At 48.8% G+C, this 21,663-nt stretch overlaps 1 protein-coding gene across 2 annotated transcripts in view; it reads right to left on the bottom strand.

The window, feature by feature from the left end:
• The window catches only part of DNMT1 (DNA methyltransferase 1), a 42,995-nt gene that overhangs the window by 9,561 nt on the left and 11,771 nt on the right, over positions 1 to 21,663 (bottom strand). For both annotated transcript variants that reach the window (XM_059918464.1, XM_059918463.1), the window contains exons 7-27: positions 19,829 to 19,863; positions 19,337 to 19,439; positions 17,679 to 17,713; positions 16,683 to 16,770; positions 14,931 to 14,965; positions 14,338 to 14,419; positions 12,038 to 12,072; positions 11,670 to 11,718; positions 11,493 to 11,573; positions 11,302 to 11,411; positions 8,008 to 8,126; positions 7,631 to 7,723; positions 6,630 to 6,781; positions 6,276 to 6,463; positions 5,992 to 6,175; positions 4,409 to 4,506; positions 3,908 to 4,055; positions 2,400 to 2,496; positions 2,030 to 2,253; positions 1,820 to 1,953; positions 636 to 809 (exon numbers count right to left, since the gene is read on the bottom strand). In XM_059918464.1, the coding sequence (XP_059774447.1) occupies positions 636 to 809; positions 1,820 to 1,953; positions 2,030 to 2,253; positions 2,400 to 2,496; positions 3,908 to 4,055; positions 4,409 to 4,506; positions 5,992 to 6,175; positions 6,276 to 6,463; positions 6,630 to 6,781; positions 7,631 to 7,723; positions 8,008 to 8,126; positions 11,302 to 11,411; positions 11,493 to 11,573; positions 11,670 to 11,718; positions 12,038 to 12,072; positions 14,338 to 14,419; positions 14,931 to 14,965; positions 16,683 to 16,770; positions 17,679 to 17,713; positions 19,337 to 19,439; positions 19,829 to 19,863 (2,264 nt within the window). The remainder of the gene's footprint in view (positions 1 to 635; positions 810 to 1,819; positions 1,954 to 2,029; positions 2,254 to 2,399; positions 2,497 to 3,907; positions 4,056 to 4,408; positions 4,507 to 5,991; positions 6,176 to 6,275; positions 6,464 to 6,629; positions 6,782 to 7,630; positions 7,724 to 8,007; positions 8,127 to 11,301; positions 11,412 to 11,492; positions 11,574 to 11,669; positions 11,719 to 12,037; positions 12,073 to 14,337; positions 14,420 to 14,930; positions 14,966 to 16,682; positions 16,771 to 17,678; positions 17,714 to 19,336; positions 19,440 to 19,828; positions 19,864 to 21,663) is intronic.

Below are 21,663 nucleotides of genomic sequence, written 5' to 3'. Positions count from 1 at the left end.
GTGTGCGGGCTTCTCATTGTGGTGGCTTCTCTTGTTGCAGAGCGCGGGCTCTAGAGCACAGGCTGAGTAGTTGTGGCGCGCGGGCTTGGTTGCTCCGCGGCAGGTGGGATCCTCCCGGACCAGGGCTCCAACCCGTGTCCCCTGCATTGGCAGGCGGATTCTTAACCACTGCGCCACCAGGGAAGTCCCGGAAGTCTTTTGATGCAATTCCCATTTACCAAGAAGTAACTCACAGTCAGCCTTTACTTTAAGCCAGGCGCTGTGCTAATAAGCCATTTTCTTTTAACTCACTTATTCCTTAGGGGCCTGGCAAGCAAGGTACTCCTCTCCCCATCTGATAGATGGGAACTGGGAGGGGGTCTCTGCCATGACCAGCTGGGCAGGAACCCACCACTGACCCTAGTGCTCTCTCCCTTAGCCAGCGGGCTCTCTGTCTGACTTCTTTCACAGACAGCTTCACTGCCACAGAATTACAGTCGCTCTGCACTGGACGGCTGGATGATGTCTGCTCACCCCAGATGACACTGTGACAGCTCGGCAGCAGCAGGTACTGGGCTGCGGGGTGGGGGACATTGTGGAGCCAGCTCTGTACTGGCCCAGAGCTCCTGGCCCTGACTGCAGCAAGGGGCACTCACTTGAAGGTGAAGGCCTCGGGGGGGAGGTACACGCCATCGCCCACTCGATACTGGATGCCGTTCTTGGTGGCTAAGCTGTAGAGGACCCGGCCATCCAGGTCCTCGAGCTGCTCCATGACCCTGGGAATCTCTTTCTGCCTCATTTCAGCCAGACGTGCGCAGCTTGCACAGAACCTGAAGGAGTGAAGGACAGAAACCAAAGGCCCTTAAGTGGCTGTTAGTGACCACAAGCAGCTGCCACTGGCTTAATCCAGACTCTGGTGACCAAGAGGAAGGATTTACAGATGTTAGGAGGAACTGGCTTTCCCGCACTTTGATGTTCACACTTGGAAAGCACTTATTTGGGACCAAAGCCCAGAGATACACACGATAGGAAAATGACAAGCCAACCCCACTTTTGAGTAGTTGATATAAAAACCCTAAGACATTAACAAACAATCTAGAATATGGTCAAGAATCCACCACGAGCGATAATGCAGACGGTGGTAAAGACAGGAACTCCAAACATCAGAGGAGGCTCACGCTATCATCTCTAAAGGCTGAAGAGGTATTTGGTAAAATGCAACATTATTTCTGATTAATAAACCCTTAAAAGGAGAGTTAGAGATTGCCTTAAAAACAGATTGAGTCAAAAGGCAGCCCCAGGTTGACTGGAGAAACACCAGAGGCATCGCAGCGAGCCCTCCTAGCCTCGGCCCTGTCGGCCTCACTGTCACACACTGCCCGCTCTGGAGGTGCCAGCTGCCACTTTTAGTTAAAACAAGTGAGGTACCAAGGTTAGAAAGGAAGACGTGGAGCACTAAACATTTTTTAAGAAGCAAGCCTCCCTAAAAGCATTCAACCACCAGTTAGAACAAAATGGAATCAAAGATCTCGCTTATGAGAAAAGACACAAGATCTGTGGTACAGACACTGAGGAACCCAGAAAGGCACATCCTGTCCCTGGATGGGACAGCTTCTCATGAGGGTCACTCCCCACCAGGCTGTCCACACACTTACAGCCACTGCAACCAAGTCAGGCTGGGCTTTGGTTGGTGAGGAAGACAACCAGAAGACGTGGGGAAAGCGAAGCCAGCAGAGAGAAGCACAGGAGAAGCTCGGGGTGGGGGGGGGGGGTTCATGCAGACGCACAGCGTCCTCGAGCACCAGCAGAGCGGCCCGAGGGGCCCACTCGCGGCACTCACTTGTACTTGTTGTCCTCCATTGGCAGAGTTTTTGGAGGGGACTCAAACCTTGCGTAGTCTTGGTCATACCAAAGCTGGTAGAAATAGGTCTTTCCGTCATCCTCCGACATCAGGGCCTCAGGGTCCACGCCTCCCTAGGGACGAGGCTGCCGTCAGCCATGATGACCCCACACATCGAGGAGGGGCACACAAGGGGCGCCAGGCACTCACCTCCAAGGCCCAGTTTTCCGACGGGGCTTTATAGACGACCTGCACTTTGCTGTGAATGTATGAAAGCTGCATGTCCTCACATTCGTCTACCAGGAACAGCTCCAGGGGGTCCGACGTGGCCCCGAGGACCGTGTCCGTCCCAGCACAGAACCAGTGGGCATGAAACATCTGCCCGTTGCTGCTGTCCTCCCACAGCGCCGTGACCCTGGAGCCAGAAGAGGGGGCGGGAAGAAAGTTCTAACTTGACCGGCAGATCTGGACCGAGTCTCCTTGGGGGACATGTATTTTCTGGTTTTAGTATAGGGCAAAGAGCTGCTGCTATTCTTACAAAATAGGCACCTCCTACTTACTCAACAGAAAGTGTGGGCTGAAGTCAAATCATCTGGAATAACAGAAACACAGTCCCCCACTTCCAGGGTTTCCGAGTCGATGCATACCTTCTTATAGTAACTCTTCTTCCCATCGGTCTGAAAACAAGAGCTTAATTTCAGGTGAGGATGGGTCTGAAGGTCCATGCTAGGCTTGACCTGCGTGTTCCTGTTACTTTATAGGAAAGTATCACTCCTAACAATTTCTCCAAGAAGCTGCGAGCTCTACCAGCCTGGCTACTATAGAGAACATCCAACTTCTTTGGCTGGAAGCCTGCAGCAAAGGCCGCTCACATCCCTCTATCACCACCTCTGCCCTCTTGTCTCAGCAGCAAATGGGATTCTAGCACTCAATAGTAATGGCACCGTATCCCACTCCCCACACCTCCCTTAGCTACACGGACCTCCTTCCTTCTCTCCCACAAGGGAAGCTGGTCCCACCTCAGGGCCTCTACTCTGGTTCCTCCCCAGACCTTCATGCACTGGCTACTCTCCAAACTTTCGGTCTCAGCTCAGACGTTGCCCCACCAGGAAGCCTCTGTGGCCCCAGCACCCCGCCTGCCCCCCACCCTCCTGACAGTACGTGTGTCACAGGCAGGGGCTTAGTTATGCCTCAGCCTAGAGCAGCATCCAGCAGGGTAGGCCTCACGCTTGTTGAGGGAACTGACCATCTTTGGCTTATGGACATCTAGGGAACAACACTGAGATGACATTCACTCTCCAGCTTTGGTTAAGGATTTGACCCTTACAGGCAGGTAACCACAGAACCCCCAGGAGGAGGTCTGCTAGTGCCCCCAAACACCTACTCCTAGGCCAGAGGGGACTGTGAAGGCTCTCTTCAAAACAAGCTTGGAAGGGGAACCAGTCTGACACCCCAAGAACTGTATCAAATGACCATTATGGGGACTTCCCTGGTGGCGTGGCGGTTAAGAATCCCCCTGCCAACGCAAGGGACACGGGTTCGAGCCCTGGTCCAGGAAGATCCCACATGCCGTGGAGCAACTAAGCCCGTGCACCACGACTACTGAGTCTGCGCTCTAGAGCCTGAGAGCCACAACTACTGATCCTGCGTGCCACAACTACTGACGCCCGTGTGCCTAGAGCCCGTGCTCCCCAACAAAGAGAAGCCACCACAATGAGAAGCCCACGCACTGCAACGAAGAGTAGCCCCCGCTGGCCGCAACTAGAGAAAGCCCACGCACAGAAACGAAGACCCAACGCAGCCAAAAATAAATAAATAAAATAAGTAAATATATATATTTTTTAAAAGCCCATTTTGGAGTGTGAGGAAAACTGAGTCCTTGGGCGTACAAGCAAAAAAATGCACTTCAGGTGCTTGACCACAGGCCTCGGCCTCTCAGCCAGCTCTGCTCTGCTCACGGGACAAATGGGCAGGTTTCTCAGCTGCAGGGCTCAGGCTGCTTAAGACGTCTGGCAGCGAGATACCACAGGACAACTGGCTTCTCAGAAGGGCAGCACTAAAACGACCGAGAGCCTGCTCCTGGATTACCCTGACAGCTTCTCCAACCCAAAAGATCCGATCCTTGTTCTGCTTCTTTTTCTTCCCCTGATGCATCTTTTTGGGTGATGGCATCTCTGGAATATTGTCATCCACTTCTTCATCATCATCTGCCTCCTTCATGGCCATGTTGGGACACCTAAAAAGTCAGTTATTATAAGCAAGGTCCTCTTTTAAAAGTAAAACCAACTGGGAATTCCCTGGCGCTCCAGTGGTTAGGACTCTGTGCTCTCACTGCTGGGGCCCGGGTTCAATCCCTGGTCGGGGAACTAAGATCCCACAAGCCTCTCGGCACAGGCAGAAAAAAAAAAAAAAAAAAGTAAAACCAACTGAAGGTGTTTTACTTAGAAAACAGGGACAGGCCTGGTGACAGTGCTAGACAAAGGGACCCTGCCTGCTCTGTACCTGTCAACCCAGCCATCCCACACAAAGCCTATTTGCCATCAGCTGGCATTTTCCTCCATTTCAAGAACAAGCGTTGGCCAAACCTACCTCCTCTTTTGGCAAGCCTGTTTGCTCCTTCCGCTACCACCAAATTTAACCATATCCTTACAGGCTTTACACTTTCCACACTCAGGCTGTTGACAAATCTAAAACACATTTAAAAAGTAATCAAACGGTCATTAGTAACAGCTGGTAACCAGTTTTTGGTGAATTTAAAAACTGTACATTTAACCTCATTAGAAGTAAGGGAAGTAAGAGTTAGGAACAAGATACGAGGTTTGCATAGGTTAAGCCTGACACGTGGTGCCGGGACAGGTGTGGGGAAACGAGAACTCGCACTGCTCAAAGGATAAGTTGGTGACCCCACTCTGGAGAACGGTGTTCTAGATCAAACTTAAGCACATGACCTACACCCCAGCAATTCTGCTTCTAAGGAGAGAAGAGTCACAGGAAGCCTCGTTAGAATATCAAGCTGCCCATCACTGAGGGATAAGCTGGAAGAGTCACAATGAACTATTATGGAATAGTTAAAGTGTTAACTAGTGTGACCTCCAAACGGCTCCCGCGGAGATACTGAAGGTCACGTGTCAGACACAGACTAGTCACGGAATTGGGGGCACCACAGTAAGGAGTGTTCCAGCTCACTTCTACTCCTGGCTTCTGGATGTCTTTGAATATGTCATGTTAACATTGTCTCTGGGAGACATCTGACTCACCTACTGGGGTATTGTGAGAATTCAATTAAAAATGTGCATGAATACAATTCGAAAGAGAAACAAACAAACACACATAACAGCTGTGAAAGATTCCAGTTTACGTATACTTTCTTAAAAAATTTTTTTAAAGCTTGGATACGTATGTGCTAGATGAAATAAAGTAAAACCACAACAAGAATGGCGAGGACATGCAAATTCCTATTTAAGGCCAGCCACCGAAGACAAAGGAGACACTCTGAAGTCAGTGGCCGGTGTGAACACAGGGCAGTTCTGAAGGCAGCTGCTGTATTTTTGTGTTTAAGTTTTCATCCAAGTTAAGTCAAATAGATACCAAAATACTGGGTTGGCCAAAAAGTTTGTTCGGGTTTTTCCGTAAGATTGGATGGAAAAACCCAAACGAACTTTGTGGCCTACCCAACAGACCCGATCCCTGGGTCATAGAATTAAGGGGATTAATTCCTCTAGAGTGAAGTAAATATATATTAAAAAATTCAGTAAGAGAGGTCTTTTCAGGCCTCAAAGCTAAGCTGGACACAGTCCCCACTTTCCCAGGGAATTGATGCCATGAGACAAGGCAGGCTCCTGGGTGGACGTCCCTACTTGGAGGAAGCAGCGCCTCTGTGGGGCAGTCACTCCCTCCGCCCTCACACCAGGGCCTGAGGACACGGTGGGATGCAGCCAGAGCAAAGGCACGCAGGAGGCCAGGCTCCTCTGCAACAACAGTGGCGCTGACGGCAAAGTGCCCGAGCACGCCTCCTTTGACAGCCGTCCCAGAAGACATGCAAGTCCCCCCAGATCACTAACTCTTCCTTCTAGCTTCTGTTTTAGGGGTCACATTTGGGCAGTGAGACTCTCAAGCCAGAAAGAGAAAGAAGTGAGTTCCTCAGAGATTACAAGGGGAGCAGGCAAGGTTACCTCGCAGACGCCACACCGCCGGCGTTTAAAGGCATTCTCCTTGTCTTCTTTGTCATCCTTCTCAATTTGCTCCGCAAAGAAAGTGTCAAAGATCTGGTAGACCAGCTTCGTAGTGGTGGCTTTGGTGGGGCCTCTGTCCTTCTCCTTGGCAGGATGCCGGATGGTCTGCCGCCTTTCAGCTCGCCTGGGAGAGAGTTTCCATGGTGTTAGCGGGCTGGGAAGGGCGCACAGGATGCTCTGCCTTCTGTCTCACGCCTTCAGTCTCATTCCTGCTGCATCCTTACCTTTTCCCCAGGGTGACCCCGGCCAACTTGATCAGGTCTCTCATGCAGGGGGTCAGGAAGATGGGCTGCTCGTCACTGTCCCCAGCCCGATCATAACTCTCTACTTGTTCCACCACAAACTGGGCGTGTCGAAGGAGAGAATCCTCTGTGAATCGATTCAGGTTGAGCATAGAAGGAGGAACAGTGGTCTTTTAGGAAAAAAAAAAAAAAAAAAAAAATCAGAAGTTTCCCTTAGGCTTAAGCAAAACTGGTCTAAATCAAACAAACCATTTCTGCTGACTCTGAACATGTTTTCTAGCACATCTCATGTAAACAGGTGTGAATCCCATATTGTGAATAACCTAAACCTCTTACCTCAATCTTATTGATCAGGTCTTCGTATGTTGAGTCAGGGTTGTTCTGCAGGAACTCAACTACTATCTTGCTTATGTAGATCTTCTCTTGCATCACGCTGAACAGTGGTGCATACTCTGGGCTAGGATCCATCAAAATGTATTCGGCAAATGCTGCAGTGAATAGATGTTTAAGAGAGCAGTTTGAACCTGATGGCAGCTACAGTGGCCAAAGGGCAGGGATGAGGCTACGAGGCCTACAGAACAGGCTAAGAGTCATTCTGTACCCAAATGTCAAAAAACATGAAGTACAGTCCAGAGTTAGCTCATTCAGAAGGGGCCTGTCTGAGCCAGCCAGAGGACGGAGACTGGCCAAGTGGCTTTCCTTTGGCTCGATTCTGGTTTTTGGAATTCGGCCTGGGTTTCAGCTGCAAGAACATGACCTGCTTTTACACCGGAGGGTCAGTTCCAGGGCCAGTTGTAGCTAATATAAGAGGCCATTCCAGGGACTTCCCTGGTGGTGCAGTGGTTAAGAATCCGCCTTACAGTGGAGGGGATGCAGGTTCGATCCCTGGTCAGGGAACGAGGATCCCACATGCCACGGAGCAACTAAGCCCACACGCCACAACTACTGAGCTCGCGCGCCTCAACTAGAGCCCACATGCCGCGAACTACAGAGCCCACGCGCTCTGGAACCCACGCCACAACTACAGAGCCCACGTGCCCTGGAGCCCGCATGCCACAACTCAAGAAGAAAAAACCCGTACACCACAGCTAGATAGAAACCCGCGCATCACAACGAAGAGCCCGCATGCCTCAACAAAGACCCGATGCAGCCAAAAATAAATAAGTAAATGATAAATCTTAAAAAAAAAAAAAGAGGCCATTCCATTCAAACCTGACATGCTTTCCACATGGTCACGTGAGCCTAACACTTCCCAGAGCCCAACCAAGCCCCACGAAAGACAGGAGCGAAGGCCCCTTTCAGATCCCAGAAGAGTCCACGATTGGTCACATACTTACAGGTGCTAAAGCCAAGGAGAGCCTTTTCACCTCCATCAAAGCCAGCGATCCACCATTCATTTATTGGACCAAGATTTTTGCCATTAACACCACCTAAAAGGGGGGAAAAAAAGTTTTCTGAAAGGGAAGTAGACTAAGAATATGCCTCTCAAAAACCCAGGAGGGTTAAGTGGCACTGAGTGCCCACCTGAGCCGACACCTCTTATCAGCTGAGCCGGGCAGTCCTTACTGGAGCCATCAGAGAGAGTCTGCTTGTAGCTGCTCACAGCCCAGTCTCAAGCCCTAACTTTAAGAGGCAATAGTTCCAGTTGAATACTGCTCTCATCTCAAAGTTCTGTTTGTAAACTGTCCCAAACAACCTGGAACGTGCCACTTACCTTCAGGAGACGGGTCATCCTCATATATTGGCTTTGCTGAACCAGAAAAGAGGAGCTCGACATCCTTCTCAATGAGGCCGGTGTCGATCGGGCACAGGTGACCTCGTTTACAGTACACGCTAGACAGGCGACAGAGTGGATTTACCAGCTGACCAAAGGCAGGCTGAAGTACAGTCAAGCTCAGACGCGAGGCGGACTACGTGCAGCCCCTAGACTCAGCTGTCTCCTTGGCTGCCAGAACACTGGCTCAGTGCAGTGTTCTTTCACCCAAACAGCTTCTACCTGATTCGCCCACCTGGGTCTCAAGAGTGTAAGTGTCTGAAAAGGCAACGTGGAGAGGTCAGCGAGACTGACAGTGGGATGGCGGGAAATCTCACAAGGGCGCCACCTGCTACACCCTCCCTCGGTGAGTTGCTAGCGGAGAAACACTGGCTTCTCAAACACATCCTACCCAGAGCTGTACAACCATCCCCTCTAGCTCCAAAATGTTCTTGTTGCTGAAAATGAAACCTCACACCCACTGAGCTGTGAGCCTGACCCTTCCCAGAGCCTGACCCTGACCCTTCCCAGAGCCTGACCCTGACCCTTCCCAGAGCCTGACCCTGACCCTTCCCAGAGCCTGACCCTGACCCTTCCCAGAGCCTGACCCTGACCCTTCCCAGAGCCTGACCCTGACCCTTCCCAGAGCCTGACCCTGACCCTTCCCAGAGCCTGACCCTGACCCTTCCCAGAGCCTGACCCTGACCCTTCCCAGAGCCTGACCCTGACCCTTCCCAGAGCCTGACCCTGACCCTTCCCAGAGCCTGACCCTGACCCTTCCCAGAGCCTGACCCTGACCCTTCCCAGAGCCTGACCCTGACCCTTCCCAGAGCCTGACCCTGACCCTTCCCAGAGCCTGACCCTGACCCTTCCCAGAGCCTGACCCTGACCCTTCCCAGAGCCTGACCCTGACCCTTCCCAGAGCCTGACCCTGACCCTTCCCAGAGCCTGACCCTGACCCTTCCCAGAGCCTGACCCTGACCCTTCCCAGAGCCTGACCCTGACCCTTCCCAGAGCCTGACCAAGGGGCCTGGATCCTGCAGGGCTTTGCAGGCCGTGGCAGTGACACCGGGGTTTTCGGCGTACACCCCCGGCAACTACTAATCTGCTTTGTTCCTGTGGATTTACTGCTTCACAACATTTCATATATGGTTAATTTTGTGCTATGTGACTTTCATCTCATTAAAAAAAATTAAAATGAAGCATATTATACAACAGCATAAAAGGTGAGGTACATCAAGGACATTGGAAGGAGGGACTTCCACCTCCCTCTGAGGGTTCAGCCTCAAGTTTAAGGGCATCTACTGCCTAGAGATGCTCCTTGACATTTGAGAGAATGTGCATCATTAAGCAGGATGCCAAACTTGAGAAAATCATGGGGTTGGGGTGGGTTCTGCTTATGAACCTGCTCATGCTGGCCTCGAGGCCAGAGGTGCCGTGCTACCCGTCAGAGTCCAAGCGGGTCACGTGGAATCCGTGAAGGTCTGCGAGCACCATCACGCTCCCACCACCTAGGCCCTTGGAAACCAAAAATCCGCATCTTGGACTCTCACACAATTTAAAAAAATTAAAACATGACCACTTTGAGTGGAGTTCCCCTACCAGGCGTGGTAGGCAGACACGGGTCACAGCCTTGCCATCAGGACCTGAAGATGTGGGAAAGATGGACCAAGGGAGGGCAGGACACCACAGACGCACAGAAGAGGAGGACCCAGCGCCCAGCCTGACGGGCTGTCCACACGCTCCCTCAGTAGAGGTGACATCAGGGAGAAGTGCCAAGTCCCAGGCAGGGGCAGGACCCACTGGTTCACAGGAAGGGCTTGTTTCCACCTGCCACTTTCAACCCAAGTACGAGAGGTAAACAGAGTTCCTAATTAACCCAGGTGGTCTGGCTCCAATGGCCTGATGCTACAAAGGCATGTCATTCCTAGGAAGAGTGTTCTTACTGCCACCTTCCCAACCTCCTATTCTTGAGGAGTGGCCAAGAGATCCCAAGCCCTGACACTCCTGACTACAGCGGCCCCAGCCCCTGGTTCTCCTGAACCTCTGCCCCAGGAATGCCACAGGGAAGCATGAGGCCATGAACGTCAGCAATGCCAACAGCACGTTTCACCTGTGCTGTCAGGCAGAGGTTGAGCCAGGGGACCGCTGGTAGGTGGCCAGCATCCCACTACGGATCAGGATCCTGATCGTGGAGCGTGGGAGACACCACCAACCACAGCGAGTGCACAGAGTACTGCAGGAGAAACATACCGGGGTTTCCCTGGGCCCAGAGCCCCCCAACCCACTGTGGGGCAGGAGTGTCGGAAAGGCTACCCAGAAACGATTCCACCTGAGGCTACGAGAGGCGATCCGCCCACCCCTACTGTTCTCCGGTCCAGGGAGCGGAAAAGCACGTGCCAAGGCCTGAAAGGAGACGTGGGCTGGTCCTGGAGCCAAGCCATTTCCCACAAGAAGCAAAGTGAAGCACCCCCAGTGAGGGGACAGAACGGAACCAAAGGGGCTGGAGAGCACGGGCACTCTGCTCACTCACAGGCCCGTCTGGGCCCTTCCAAAGGTACAGCCCAGATGCCACGGACCTCCACGCCGAAGACCCCGGCATCACTGCCACGGCCTGCAACGCCCTGCAGGGTCCAGGCCCCTCCCCGGGCCCCTGTTCCCCTACCACTCACCCCCAGCCCCTCTGCTCCAGCCACACAGCCTCTCACTTAGTCTCCCCCAGCCAACGTGCCCACCTCCCAGCCTCCACCTGCCGTTCCCTTCTCCTGGATGTCTTTCCCTCACTATCCCCTCGGCTTGTTCTCAAGCCACCGAGGTCTTTGCTCCAGTCCCTTCCTCTCCATTCTAAACAACTTTCCCCCACCCGCTCTCTGCTCCCCATGCTTTTCACATCTGTCACAGTGTTACTACCTGACAGGCCTAACTTTTGTTCTGCCTCCATAAGACCAGGGAGCTGAGGTGCTGCATCTGTAACACCTCGTGCAGGACCTAGCACACAGCTGGCCCTCACCTGAATGAGCTTCAGGATGCACACCTGCTCAAGAGCTAACAGGTAGAGCTGTAACCACCCACCCACCCGCCCCACCACCACCAGCAAACGTCTACCAGACGTCTACCAGCTTGCTGGCCCTTATCTCGTGTTAGCAGCTTAAGAAATGTTGCAGGTTAGGTGTTAAAAACTTCACTAGGATATTAAGAACTTAGGTGTCTTTAGGAAAATGCCCCGTTACGATAAAGCAGAGGCGTATCAGTTACCTGAAGCAGGTCAGTTTGTGTTGGGGAAAATCCTCGTAACTCTCAAAGCCAGATTCATTGGCATCAAAGATGGACAGTCTCTCATTTGTCAACAACTGTATCTCTTCCACCTGAGAGACAATGACCATTAACTAGAGACACAAGAGACAGGACACTATCAATATAAGGCTGAAAACACAGCTGGAACTTACTGCATCAGGGGGATGCTGTTCATATCTTAGCTCGGGGTCATCCAGGTACTGTCCGCACTCAATGCACTTCAGAGGATCGGTCTGTGGAGGCACGAACACAAACGGCGCTCAGAGGGCCAGCCCCAAGCAATCGCATTAGTGGCGCACAACTGGTTTTACTCCCAGATATATGTTTACCTTGGAGGACAATACTGCCATTTTGGTTCGAGCCATTTTCTTCTCAGTTCTGGGAACGAAGCAGAAGATTTTTTTAGTCATTTCACAACATATCAGAATCTGCCATCAGTTATACCTGATCCACCAGACACAGATGAGCACCCCCTGCTGCATAAGGGACAAGGTGCGAGGCCGTAAGCGTCTTCACCACGCGGAGGGGATCTGCCTCACACGGCAGAATTGGAACGTCTCGGTCCTGGGCTCACACTCCATCACATACAAAGCTAAGGCTGCTCTAGAATTCACTAAAAGCCCCTTTATCTTTCTTTCTAGGACAACCATTTTAATATTATGATCTGCTTTGTATAAAGACAAAAATAAGTTCTTACGGTTCTTTGCATGTAGTTCTGCGTCTCTTCTCCTCCTAAATGGAGAAAACAAAAGAGTGAAAGGTAAAAAAGTATTTTCCATCTGGATAATGCTTCAGAGTTAAGAATTTAATGTACATGGTTATCACAAAACCTAGTCAGAGGCAGGAAGGCAGTCAGAGAACCAGTGAGACCCAAGCCATCTCCAGTGTCTAGTCTTATAAACAAAATTCTTTCTTTAAAATAAATGTATTTATTTTCTTTTATTTATTTTTGGCTGTGTTGGGTCTTTGTTGCTGCACGTGGGCTTTCTCTAGTTGCGGCGAGCAGGGGCTACTCTTCGTTGCAGCGCACGGGCTTCTCATTGTGGTGGCTTCTCTTGTTGCGGAGCACGGGCTCTAGGCACGTAGTAGTTGGGGCACGTGGGCTCAGTAGTTGTGGCGCACGGGCTTAATTTCTCCGTGGCATGTGGGATCTTCCCGGACCAGGGCTCAAACCCGTGTTCCCTGCATTGGCAGACGGATTCTTAACCACTGCGCCACCAGGGAAGCCCCTAAACAAAATTCTTATAACCAGACTTCCTTAAAAGACTCATAAGACCACTTTAAAAAAACAAACAACAAACAAAAAATAGCTTTACTGTATAAGTGGTACCTCAGAGTAAGTATATAATTGAAGAGGGGTACTATGGACTGAGTTGCGTCCCTGGCCCCCCACCCAATTCCTACGTTGAAGCCCTAACACCAAATGTGACTGTATTTGGAGATAAGGCTTTTAAGGAAGTGACTATGGTTAAATGAGGTCACAAGGGTGTGGACCTAATCCAATAGGGCTGGGGACCTTAGAAAGAGGAAGGGACACCAGAGCTCTTTCTCCCTACGTGCTTGCACAGGGAAAGGCCATGTAAGGACCCAGCAAGAAGGCAGCCGTCCACAAGCCAGGAAGAAAGACTTCTCCAGAAATTAACCCTGCTGGCACTTTGAACTTTTACTTCCAGTCTCCAGAACTGTAAGAAAATACATGTCTATTGGTTAAGTCACCCAGACTGTCATATTTTGTTATGGCAGCCCCTGCTGACTAATATATGAGAAAATTTATTTTTAGAATTATTTTGGGTAAACGAAGGAATGATAGAACACAACTATCACAATCTGCAACTCCCAGTGAAATAATGGATTTAAGCAATGACTGTTAAAAACATCAGGCGAAAAGCTGAGGGGAACTTTGTAATGGATGGATCAGGCAGAAGGCACCTGAGCTCAGTGATCAATCGTAACACCTCAAAAAGATAACCATGCCTTATGGTATGATGTAACAGGAAGTACACAGCATCACCTCAGAAGTACTCTGGAAAACAAGAGACCTGCCTCTGGTCAAGCCTCTGGACCTAACTACCGGTCTGCAGGCGGACAGGGCTGGAGGGATATGTCAAGCCTGAGAACCCACAGACGCTACAGGTAAGCTGGCTGGTTCCACCAACTGCAAGTAAGAGGACAGGGTGAAGCTGCAGATGACATATTGAGGACAAACAGGAACCAAGTATATTATATAGGCTTTGTTGGGGTCCTGAATCCAACTGTTAAACACACAATGGAGACCATCAGGGAAATCTGAACAGAGATTAGGTTTTTATATTATTGTGCTATGATAATGGTATAGTGGTGATTTTTTTAAAATAAATTTATTTATTTATTTATTTTTAATTTTTGGCTGAGTTGGGTCTTTGTTACTGCGCATGGGCTTTTCTCTAGTTGCACCGAGTGGGGGCTACTCTTCATTGTGGTGCGCAGGCTTCTCATTGCAGTGGCTTCTCTTGTGGAGCACGGGCTCTACGCGTGCAGGCTCCATTAGTTGTGGCTCACAGGCTCTAGAGCGCAGGCTCAGTAGTTGTGGCGCACGGGCTTAGTTGCTCCGTGGCATGTGGGATCTTCCTGGACCAGGGCTCGAACCCGTGTCCCCTGCATTGACAGGTGGATTCTTAACCACTGCACCACCAGGGAAGCCCAGTGGTGATGTTTAAGAAGAGACTCCTCTCCTTTTAGAAGCACTTCTGTAGATATTTCAGCAATACGTCTGGGATCTGTTTATCTTCAGGGTGAGGGAGGGTAAGGAGAATGAATAAGGCTTGGGTAAAACATGCCTAATCATGGGTTGATAACTGTTGAAGGCTGATGAGAATGTGAGGGTTTGCTACCCTTTTCTGCCTGCCTTGGGGTATGTTTGAATGTTTCCATAAGAAAAATTGTTTAAAAATCACTTTAACATATTCCAGCCAATGGGATATTATGAAACACAGTAGAATTGAAAAAACTAGGCCTTACCTTTTCATCCTCATCTTTCTCATCAGAAACTTGTGGTTTTACTCTTTCAGGTTCTTTTTCTTCTGGTCTCCGTTTGCTAGCTCTATTGGATAAACAAATAAGTCAGATGTTAGCTTAAAAAAAAAACAAAACTATATTGCCAATTCACATAAAAAATGACAAACTAATGTCTTCCTACAGAAAAGCAAACTATTCAGAATAGATCTGGCGAACAAACAGACACTTTCTTCCCATCCAAAAAAGAAAGTCCCCTTGTCACAGTAGCTCCAAAGGTGTGTCACTAACTCGTGATCCTGAAAGGAGGCCTTCAGAAGCCCCATGTGACCCTCAGACGTGGGGCCTGATGAGAGGTGCTGGAAACTAAGAGACACGTGACAGTGCAGTGACGGGAGTGCTACCCACGTAGCAGAGGGTGTCAGGTAAGATGGGGCCCAAAGTCTGATTTCTTATCCAGCCCCGCCCAAACTGATCCAATCTTCCAATAGCACCAGCAATTCCCTGTAAACCTCTACATCACAGATCTCCAACAGTTATTTCGCTAATTTAAATTACACAAAGCATAGCACAAAAGCACAAGTATTTTAACCACTTACAGATCTTTGGGTTGACTTCTGTGCCTCTTTTCATCCTGAGAGGGGAAAGTGTGGGTGGAGAAATAAAGGGGGGAAAATTAATTTCTGAGCAAGAGTGAGACAAAACCCCAAAGGATCAGTTAATGATTGCAGCACTGTGGAATGAGAGAACAGGAAAATCTGGGCAAGTCTACAGGGTAGAGATGAGGCTTCAAAAATGTTAACTCAGTTCCCTAACACCTACAAACAAGAGTTGACCGGTAGTTGGCAAACTTCCTGTAAAGGGCAAACAGACATTTTCAGATTGACAAGCTGCAGACCTGTGTCACAGCTACTCAACTCTGCCACTGTAGCACAAAAGCAGCCAGAAGCAATACATAAGTGAAATGGCATGACTGTGTTCCAATAAAAGTTTATGAAAACAGGCAGAGGGCCAGATTTGGCCTGTGGATCATAGTTTACCAACCCCTGTCCTAGGATAGCTCAAAGTAAAAGGGAATATCATAGCCATTTTGCTTATGTCGGCCAAAATGCCTATAGCTCCATCTGTCATTTGGTCAGGGGTGAAGATGTCATATAGACAGGCATTGGGACAGCAGGAGTTGGGTAGGGGGTGACAACACTAAACTTCGGAATCTAGTATGGGAAAGAAATAGAAGCAGGAATTCCTGACTTGGTCACCAACTCATTAAAAACAGCTGAGCCTCCATACAAAAAATACCTTTTGGATATGCAACTCACCTCTAGAAAGCGAGAAATGTACACATAGATTAAAACAGAAGAAAAGTCAACAATATTAGACAAAGTCAAATGTTTGATCCTTTTGTCCTTTTCTGCCGTGAGGCAAAAGTGCCGGCTGTGTGGTCTAAAGCTCCTGCCAGCTGCCGTCTGAGGAAAATGGGTGGTTTGACACCACCGCTAAGATCTCTCTAGATCTGAAGGGATGCCAGGCAAGTGCTGGCAGTAAGGTAATGAATATCCAGACAGAAAAGATGAGAGACAATAAGATGTTAGATAGAACAAGCTGGGGGAAACACCGAAAGGATCATCTGCCATAGAACAAGAAGGGGTGCCCACTGGAAGCGAGAACGCTCAAGACCCAGCAAGTCTGACCTCTGGCTCTGCTCTCTAGATCTCAGACAGAAAACCAGAGACAATCCTGGGACCACCCTAGTTTGGCTTCTCTTAGACAGGGACCAAACTGCTAAGGAGCTTAAGAGTCCTGTGCTGCGGCCCCCAGCGGCTGTATCCCCCTCCCCTGGAGTTCACAGCCCTGCGGATAACCTTGCCGCCCAGGACGTTTACACAGGCCCACCCCTGGATCAATGTACAGTGTTTTAGGGTTTAAATGTGTTCACTTAGCTGAACTGGGGAAGCTGGCAGGGAAGGGAGGAGCTAGGCTCAGAAGAACTCAGGAGACTGACTGGTTGATAAAGCAGCACAAGCGTGATGACACCATGTAACTGGGGGGACACGTCAAGCCTTCTCAGGGCAGAGGCTCTGAAGAGAAGTTGGTCCCACGCCTTAGTCCAGGCACACAGAGGCCCTCCCCACTGTTATGATAAACAGACAACTGAACACTCACTATGTATCAGGCGCTGACACGAAGTGACAGCCACCAACCCCCATGAAGGGGAGCAGGTAACCTGCTCAGAGCCACCCCACGGGCAGGTAGGGCTGGACTTGAACACAGAGCCCTACCCCACGCCATTGCTCCCCACCAGCTGGGAACGTAAGGATCAGGTAGAGGTAAGTGACAGAGTCAGTCTTTACTTTGTCTTCTCCTTCATTCATTTCAGCCTGAGCTCCTCCGGGCCTCGCATCTCCGTCTGGCTCCTCCTTAGATTTCTGTTTAGGTGTTCTGCCGCAGAACGAAACACACAGTCAGCTCAGCAGCCCCAGTGAGGGGTTTACACGGTCTCCTCCCCAAAGTTAGAGCATGGATTGTCTTTCTTATCTGAAGGGCAAGTTTTCAGAGCAAGAAACCCAAAAGGCATTTATTACTTCAAGAAGTATGAACTCGGAAGCACCATCAACACTTCACCTGAGTGTTGCTGACACGCAGTAGTTTAAAAACAGAAGAGACAACAGGGCTCCACTGATCTCTGGTAACCTGATGGGAATCCTGCCTGTGGCGGATTCCTGTGCAGGTTTGCTAGCTGGCCTGAGGTGCCATCCGGAAAGTCCTCACCTCTCCTTCCGCCAGGGCCCGGCCACTCAGTTCAGGTGTTCTGCCCACCCCAGACTCAGGCCCAGTCTCAACATTTGCTTCAGCCCACTGCCTGTCAGAGGCTGCTTTCCACTTCTGCCCTCAGGCGCTGCCACTGCCAGGAGAGCACACCCAGGCTGGCCAAGTCTTGGGGCTGAAGCGGGTCCACCTGACCAAGATCAGCCAATGGCCACTGAGCCGCAAACATGTAAGCTCAAAACATGCTTACTCTTGTAAGCCACTGAGCTTTGGGGCAGTTTGTCATACAGCGTTTTCACAGCTGTGGGGAAGAGACAGAGCTGCTCAATGCCCTTTAACCACCACCTGACTAACTGCTTGCTGTATGAGCACCACTAAGAACAGGCCTGGGGTCAAGGTCAGCTAAATCTCAGCTGACCTCAGCCTTCACTGTGGTGGTCTGACCTTCCACGAGCAGAAGTCACCCACACATTACATGTATGATCAGTGCACTTAACACTGTCCAATCCATTATTTTTACCAGAACGCTTATTTTAGCAAGTAAGCTTCACAAAGTACAAAGGCATGTTAACTATACTTACAGTTCTTTGGTTTGGCTTCTGAGTCTCTTTTCTTCCTAAGTGGAGGGGAGGGGGAGACAAAAAAAAAAAGACTAGTTAATTTTTCCATTTGATTTGAATCTTTCTACTAAAGAGTTTTACGGAAATAAAATACCTAAACTGATCCTACAGTCTAGTTGGAATAAAGATTCTCTTCTTTCAAGACAGCACATTTTTGGGACTTTCCTGGTGGTCCAGTGGCTAAGACTCCGTGTTCCCAATGCTGGGGGCCCAGGTTCGATCCCTGGTCGGGGAACTGGATCCACATGCCACAACTAAGAGTTTGCATGCCACAACTAAAGATCCCAAATGCCGAAATAAATTAAAAAAAAAAAAAAAAAAAGGCACTTTTTTTGGTGGGGTAGGTAGGCAGGAAGTTAAATAACTCTTAGACAGATACTGGTGATTAAGAGGGATTTGGGGGCAAAATACTATCACTTGTCATTATTAAGTGTTGACAGTCTCATAGAAAACTTTATCAAAGCTAGGAATCTAATAAAGAAATGAAGTAGAATGACCCAATCTGGAAAAGAGCTCCATCTCAAACATGGACAACAAATTGTTTTGAGCCTGAATTTAGAGAGCTAAACACTCCTCTCCAGAGAGAAGTCAGCCTCAGGAACCCCACACACTTTGTAAGGAGATCACAAAGGTTGGCGATGTTAACAGAAGAAACACTTTGCAGACCTTCCTACTGGAAGAAGAGATCCTGGGAGTCTGGTCACAGACAAGGGATTTCAATCTTGCCCTAAAATCCTTCTTTGGAGGGTGGTGGTCAAGCTATCCCACTAGAACCGCTTCTTCTCAAACAATTCAACATGTGTCCCAACTGTAACTGCTGCTAACGTTAACTAGGATCAGGGTAGGGAAGTGATCAGTTAAAGACTACTTTCAAGTACGAAATGATTCAAGAATTATACATCTTAGTTGATTCCCCATTAGGACAAAATAACAGAGACCCATCCTTTAACAGGCTCTCAATAAGGGCACACGCCACCCATTTGAGTTTCTAAGAAACTTCTAATCAATGTCTTAATAAAACCAAAAGGGACCTGCTATTGTTCTACCACCTGTGACTGACCAATGTCAGCCCTTCGTCATATGGGGCAGTGCTGTCTAATGGTAAAGCTTCCAGTATCAGACCCCCAATTCCTTATCCTACCCCCTCCCATGGGGGTTCAGTGGGTACATCTGTATTTCACAGAACCTTAAACTCTGATTTTACAAAGGAGCTGGAGGTCTGGGCAAAGAACTCGTCTGATCTCAGTTAAGAATGCAACTTTATACCTGGATGATACTATAGCACTTTAGCACCTCATGTGTTTGAAAATGAGACCTTCACAAGGACCTCATGGGCAGGAGAGGCAGGCAGGCGAGGGGACAGACTGAAACTCTGTGACTGATCAAGTAGCAGAGGTCCAGCTGACTTCCAGGCCTACCGCTGATTTACTATCACCAGAGCCAGGTAACACACCTTCCACATAGAGAACCAGAAGAAAAATGAGTTTGAAGAGCATTTTGGATAAATTCAAGGTCATTTTGATCGTTAGTGAAAGTCATTCTGTTCCTACACGCTCCCCACACCCTGACCCCCCTTCCTAGAACCAAATGGGTTCTGAGATTAGGTGGAAGTGACAAACCTGGAGGTGACCAGGCTTTACTTTATCATCTCTTTCTTCTTCTTCCACATGTGTTCCTGGTCTTACTCTTCCCGGTTCTTCTGCAGAGAGCGGTCCAGCAATTCTGTCAAGCAAAATCACACACCCTAAGGATGACTTTCACCGACTCCTCCCGTGGAGGCAGTTTTCAAAAGGTCTTCCTTCCTACCTACCGCCCCCAAAAATCAATCTTCATCTCAGGAGCCCTGAAAGGCACATATTACCTCAACATTTAATATTTAATACAATCTTTAGATCTAGTTCTGATAACGGCCAGTTGCCCCCAATTCACTCTTTGCAAGAGAATTCTACCTGAATCACAAGGTCAATAATCTGACTGCAAACTCGGCATCCTTAAGCTATCTATGGTCACCCTGGCAACTCACTATAAAGTTCTTCTTTTTAGAAGATTTCAGAAAAGTAATTTCAGTCATCAAGATTACATATTGCACAGAAAAGGTTTATTATTCTTACCGTTCTCTGGATGTAACTCTACGTCTCTTTTCCTCCTATGTGGAGAGAAGGGAAAAAGAGAAAAACAGTATTTCAAAGGAAGATCAAAACCAAAAGCATGAGTCAAAGTATTAAATAGATACATGTGATGTGGTTAAAAACAGGGGTTGAGGGGTAATCTGGGTTTGGGGGAGATCTGGGCAACCTTCAGCCTGGTGTTGATGTCCCACCACCCTCAAAACAAAGAGAGGCCCAGGAGCTGGCCCGGCACACATCCGGGCACTAGAGGTCATCTAGTGACGGTACGTAAAGTCAAAGATCCACTTCATGTCAGGAATTTGTTAATACTAGAAAAAAGCCAAAGTAGTAATTTGGGATTCACATCAGGAAGTGACGATGACAACCTAAACTGGACACCAGCTCTTCTCTGATGAACACCTTAGTACACTACTTCCCTACGTTCACAACACTTGCCAACTCCAGGATGTCTGTACTTATGTATCTAAGAGGGATAAAAATATTGTGGTGATGAAACCGATCTACGTCTTGTTTGAGGTGGAGGTTACCAGAATGCTTGCATGCGTACATGTGACTATACATGCATAGTGAATAAAGTCTGTAAATTACGCCGATGTCCATGTTCTGGTTTTGCTATTACAGTTATGTGAGACGCCACCAGTGGAGAAAGTTGGGTAAACTACACAGAACCCCTGTACTATATTATACGGAATTAATCTGTATGTGTATATATAAAATTCTGCCTCCAGACTGCCTTTAGACTTGAGCTACAACATCAGCTCTTCCCCAGGTCTGCCTCTCTTGGCCTGTCCTGCATATTTCAGACTCGCCAGCCTGAAATCGTGTGACTCAGTTGCTTAAATTAATCTCATATATACAGACATCACTGGGTCTGTTTCTCTGGAGAACCCTAAGATAGATTTTATACTAATATACTACAGTAATCTATACATACATATAATCTGAAACAATATAGAAGAAACTGATGAATACTCGCTTCTCAAAGGAAGGACAGGACGGAGGGGGGGGAGTACCACCCCTAGGTACCAAACAGCCTTTTGTACTGTTTTACCAAATGCATGTATTTAATACCTGTTTTAAAAAACATAGTGAGATCTCAAAACTTTAAATTGACTAAAGTAAGATTCTCTTTGTAGTACTACTTATTTGACCACCACCACCTGATGACACCGGTGTGGTGCACTGAGCCTTACTCTAGCACATCGGGATAAACCCTGTTGCGACAAGTGTTCATCCTCCAAGTCCCCAAGGCCTCTCACACACTGCCAGCGAAACTGCTTCCTGCTTGGGAAAGAGTGCCCCAGTTCGTTTCTTCAGAAGCTTGAAGGCTATGTAAGCCCTCCAAAAGGTAAGAGAGCAAAGAACAACTCTAAAACTGGCACATTTGTTTAAAAAAAAAGACTTGTCAATATTACAAGAGCCAGCTTGCTTTCCCTTGTGACACGTTTTCTTAGAAGGCAAGGGATGTGGCCATGTGACTTGGACAAGCTGTTTCCCTCTGTCTCAGTGTCCCACCTGTGAGTGGGTAGTCTGACTAAACTTAATTACAGACATCTGAATAAGGATCATGAGCAGTGGCATCTAATTTCCAAAATAAAAACAGGAGAATGAGTATGTCTTTTACAACAGGACGTCAAGTCCACTTCAATGATATTGGTAGCCTGGAGTCCAGTGCTTCTCGCTCAGTGCAACTGTGCCCCCCAGGGGACATCTGGGAAAGTCTGAAGGTGATTTTGGTTGTCACAACTGGGAGGAGAGAGAGGGAATGTTACGGGCATCTAGTGAGTAGAGGTCGGGACCTTGCTAAACACTCTACG

Source organism: Balaenoptera ricei, chromosome 3 (genome assembly GCF_028023285.1).
Source record: "Balaenoptera ricei isolate mBalRic1 chromosome 3, mBalRic1.hap2, whole genome shotgun sequence".
Taxonomy (NCBI): domain Eukaryota; kingdom Metazoa; phylum Chordata; class Mammalia; order Artiodactyla; family Balaenopteridae; genus Balaenoptera; species Balaenoptera ricei.
Note: the sequence above shows the minus strand (reverse complement) of the source record. Positions and strands in the feature narration are given on the sequence as shown.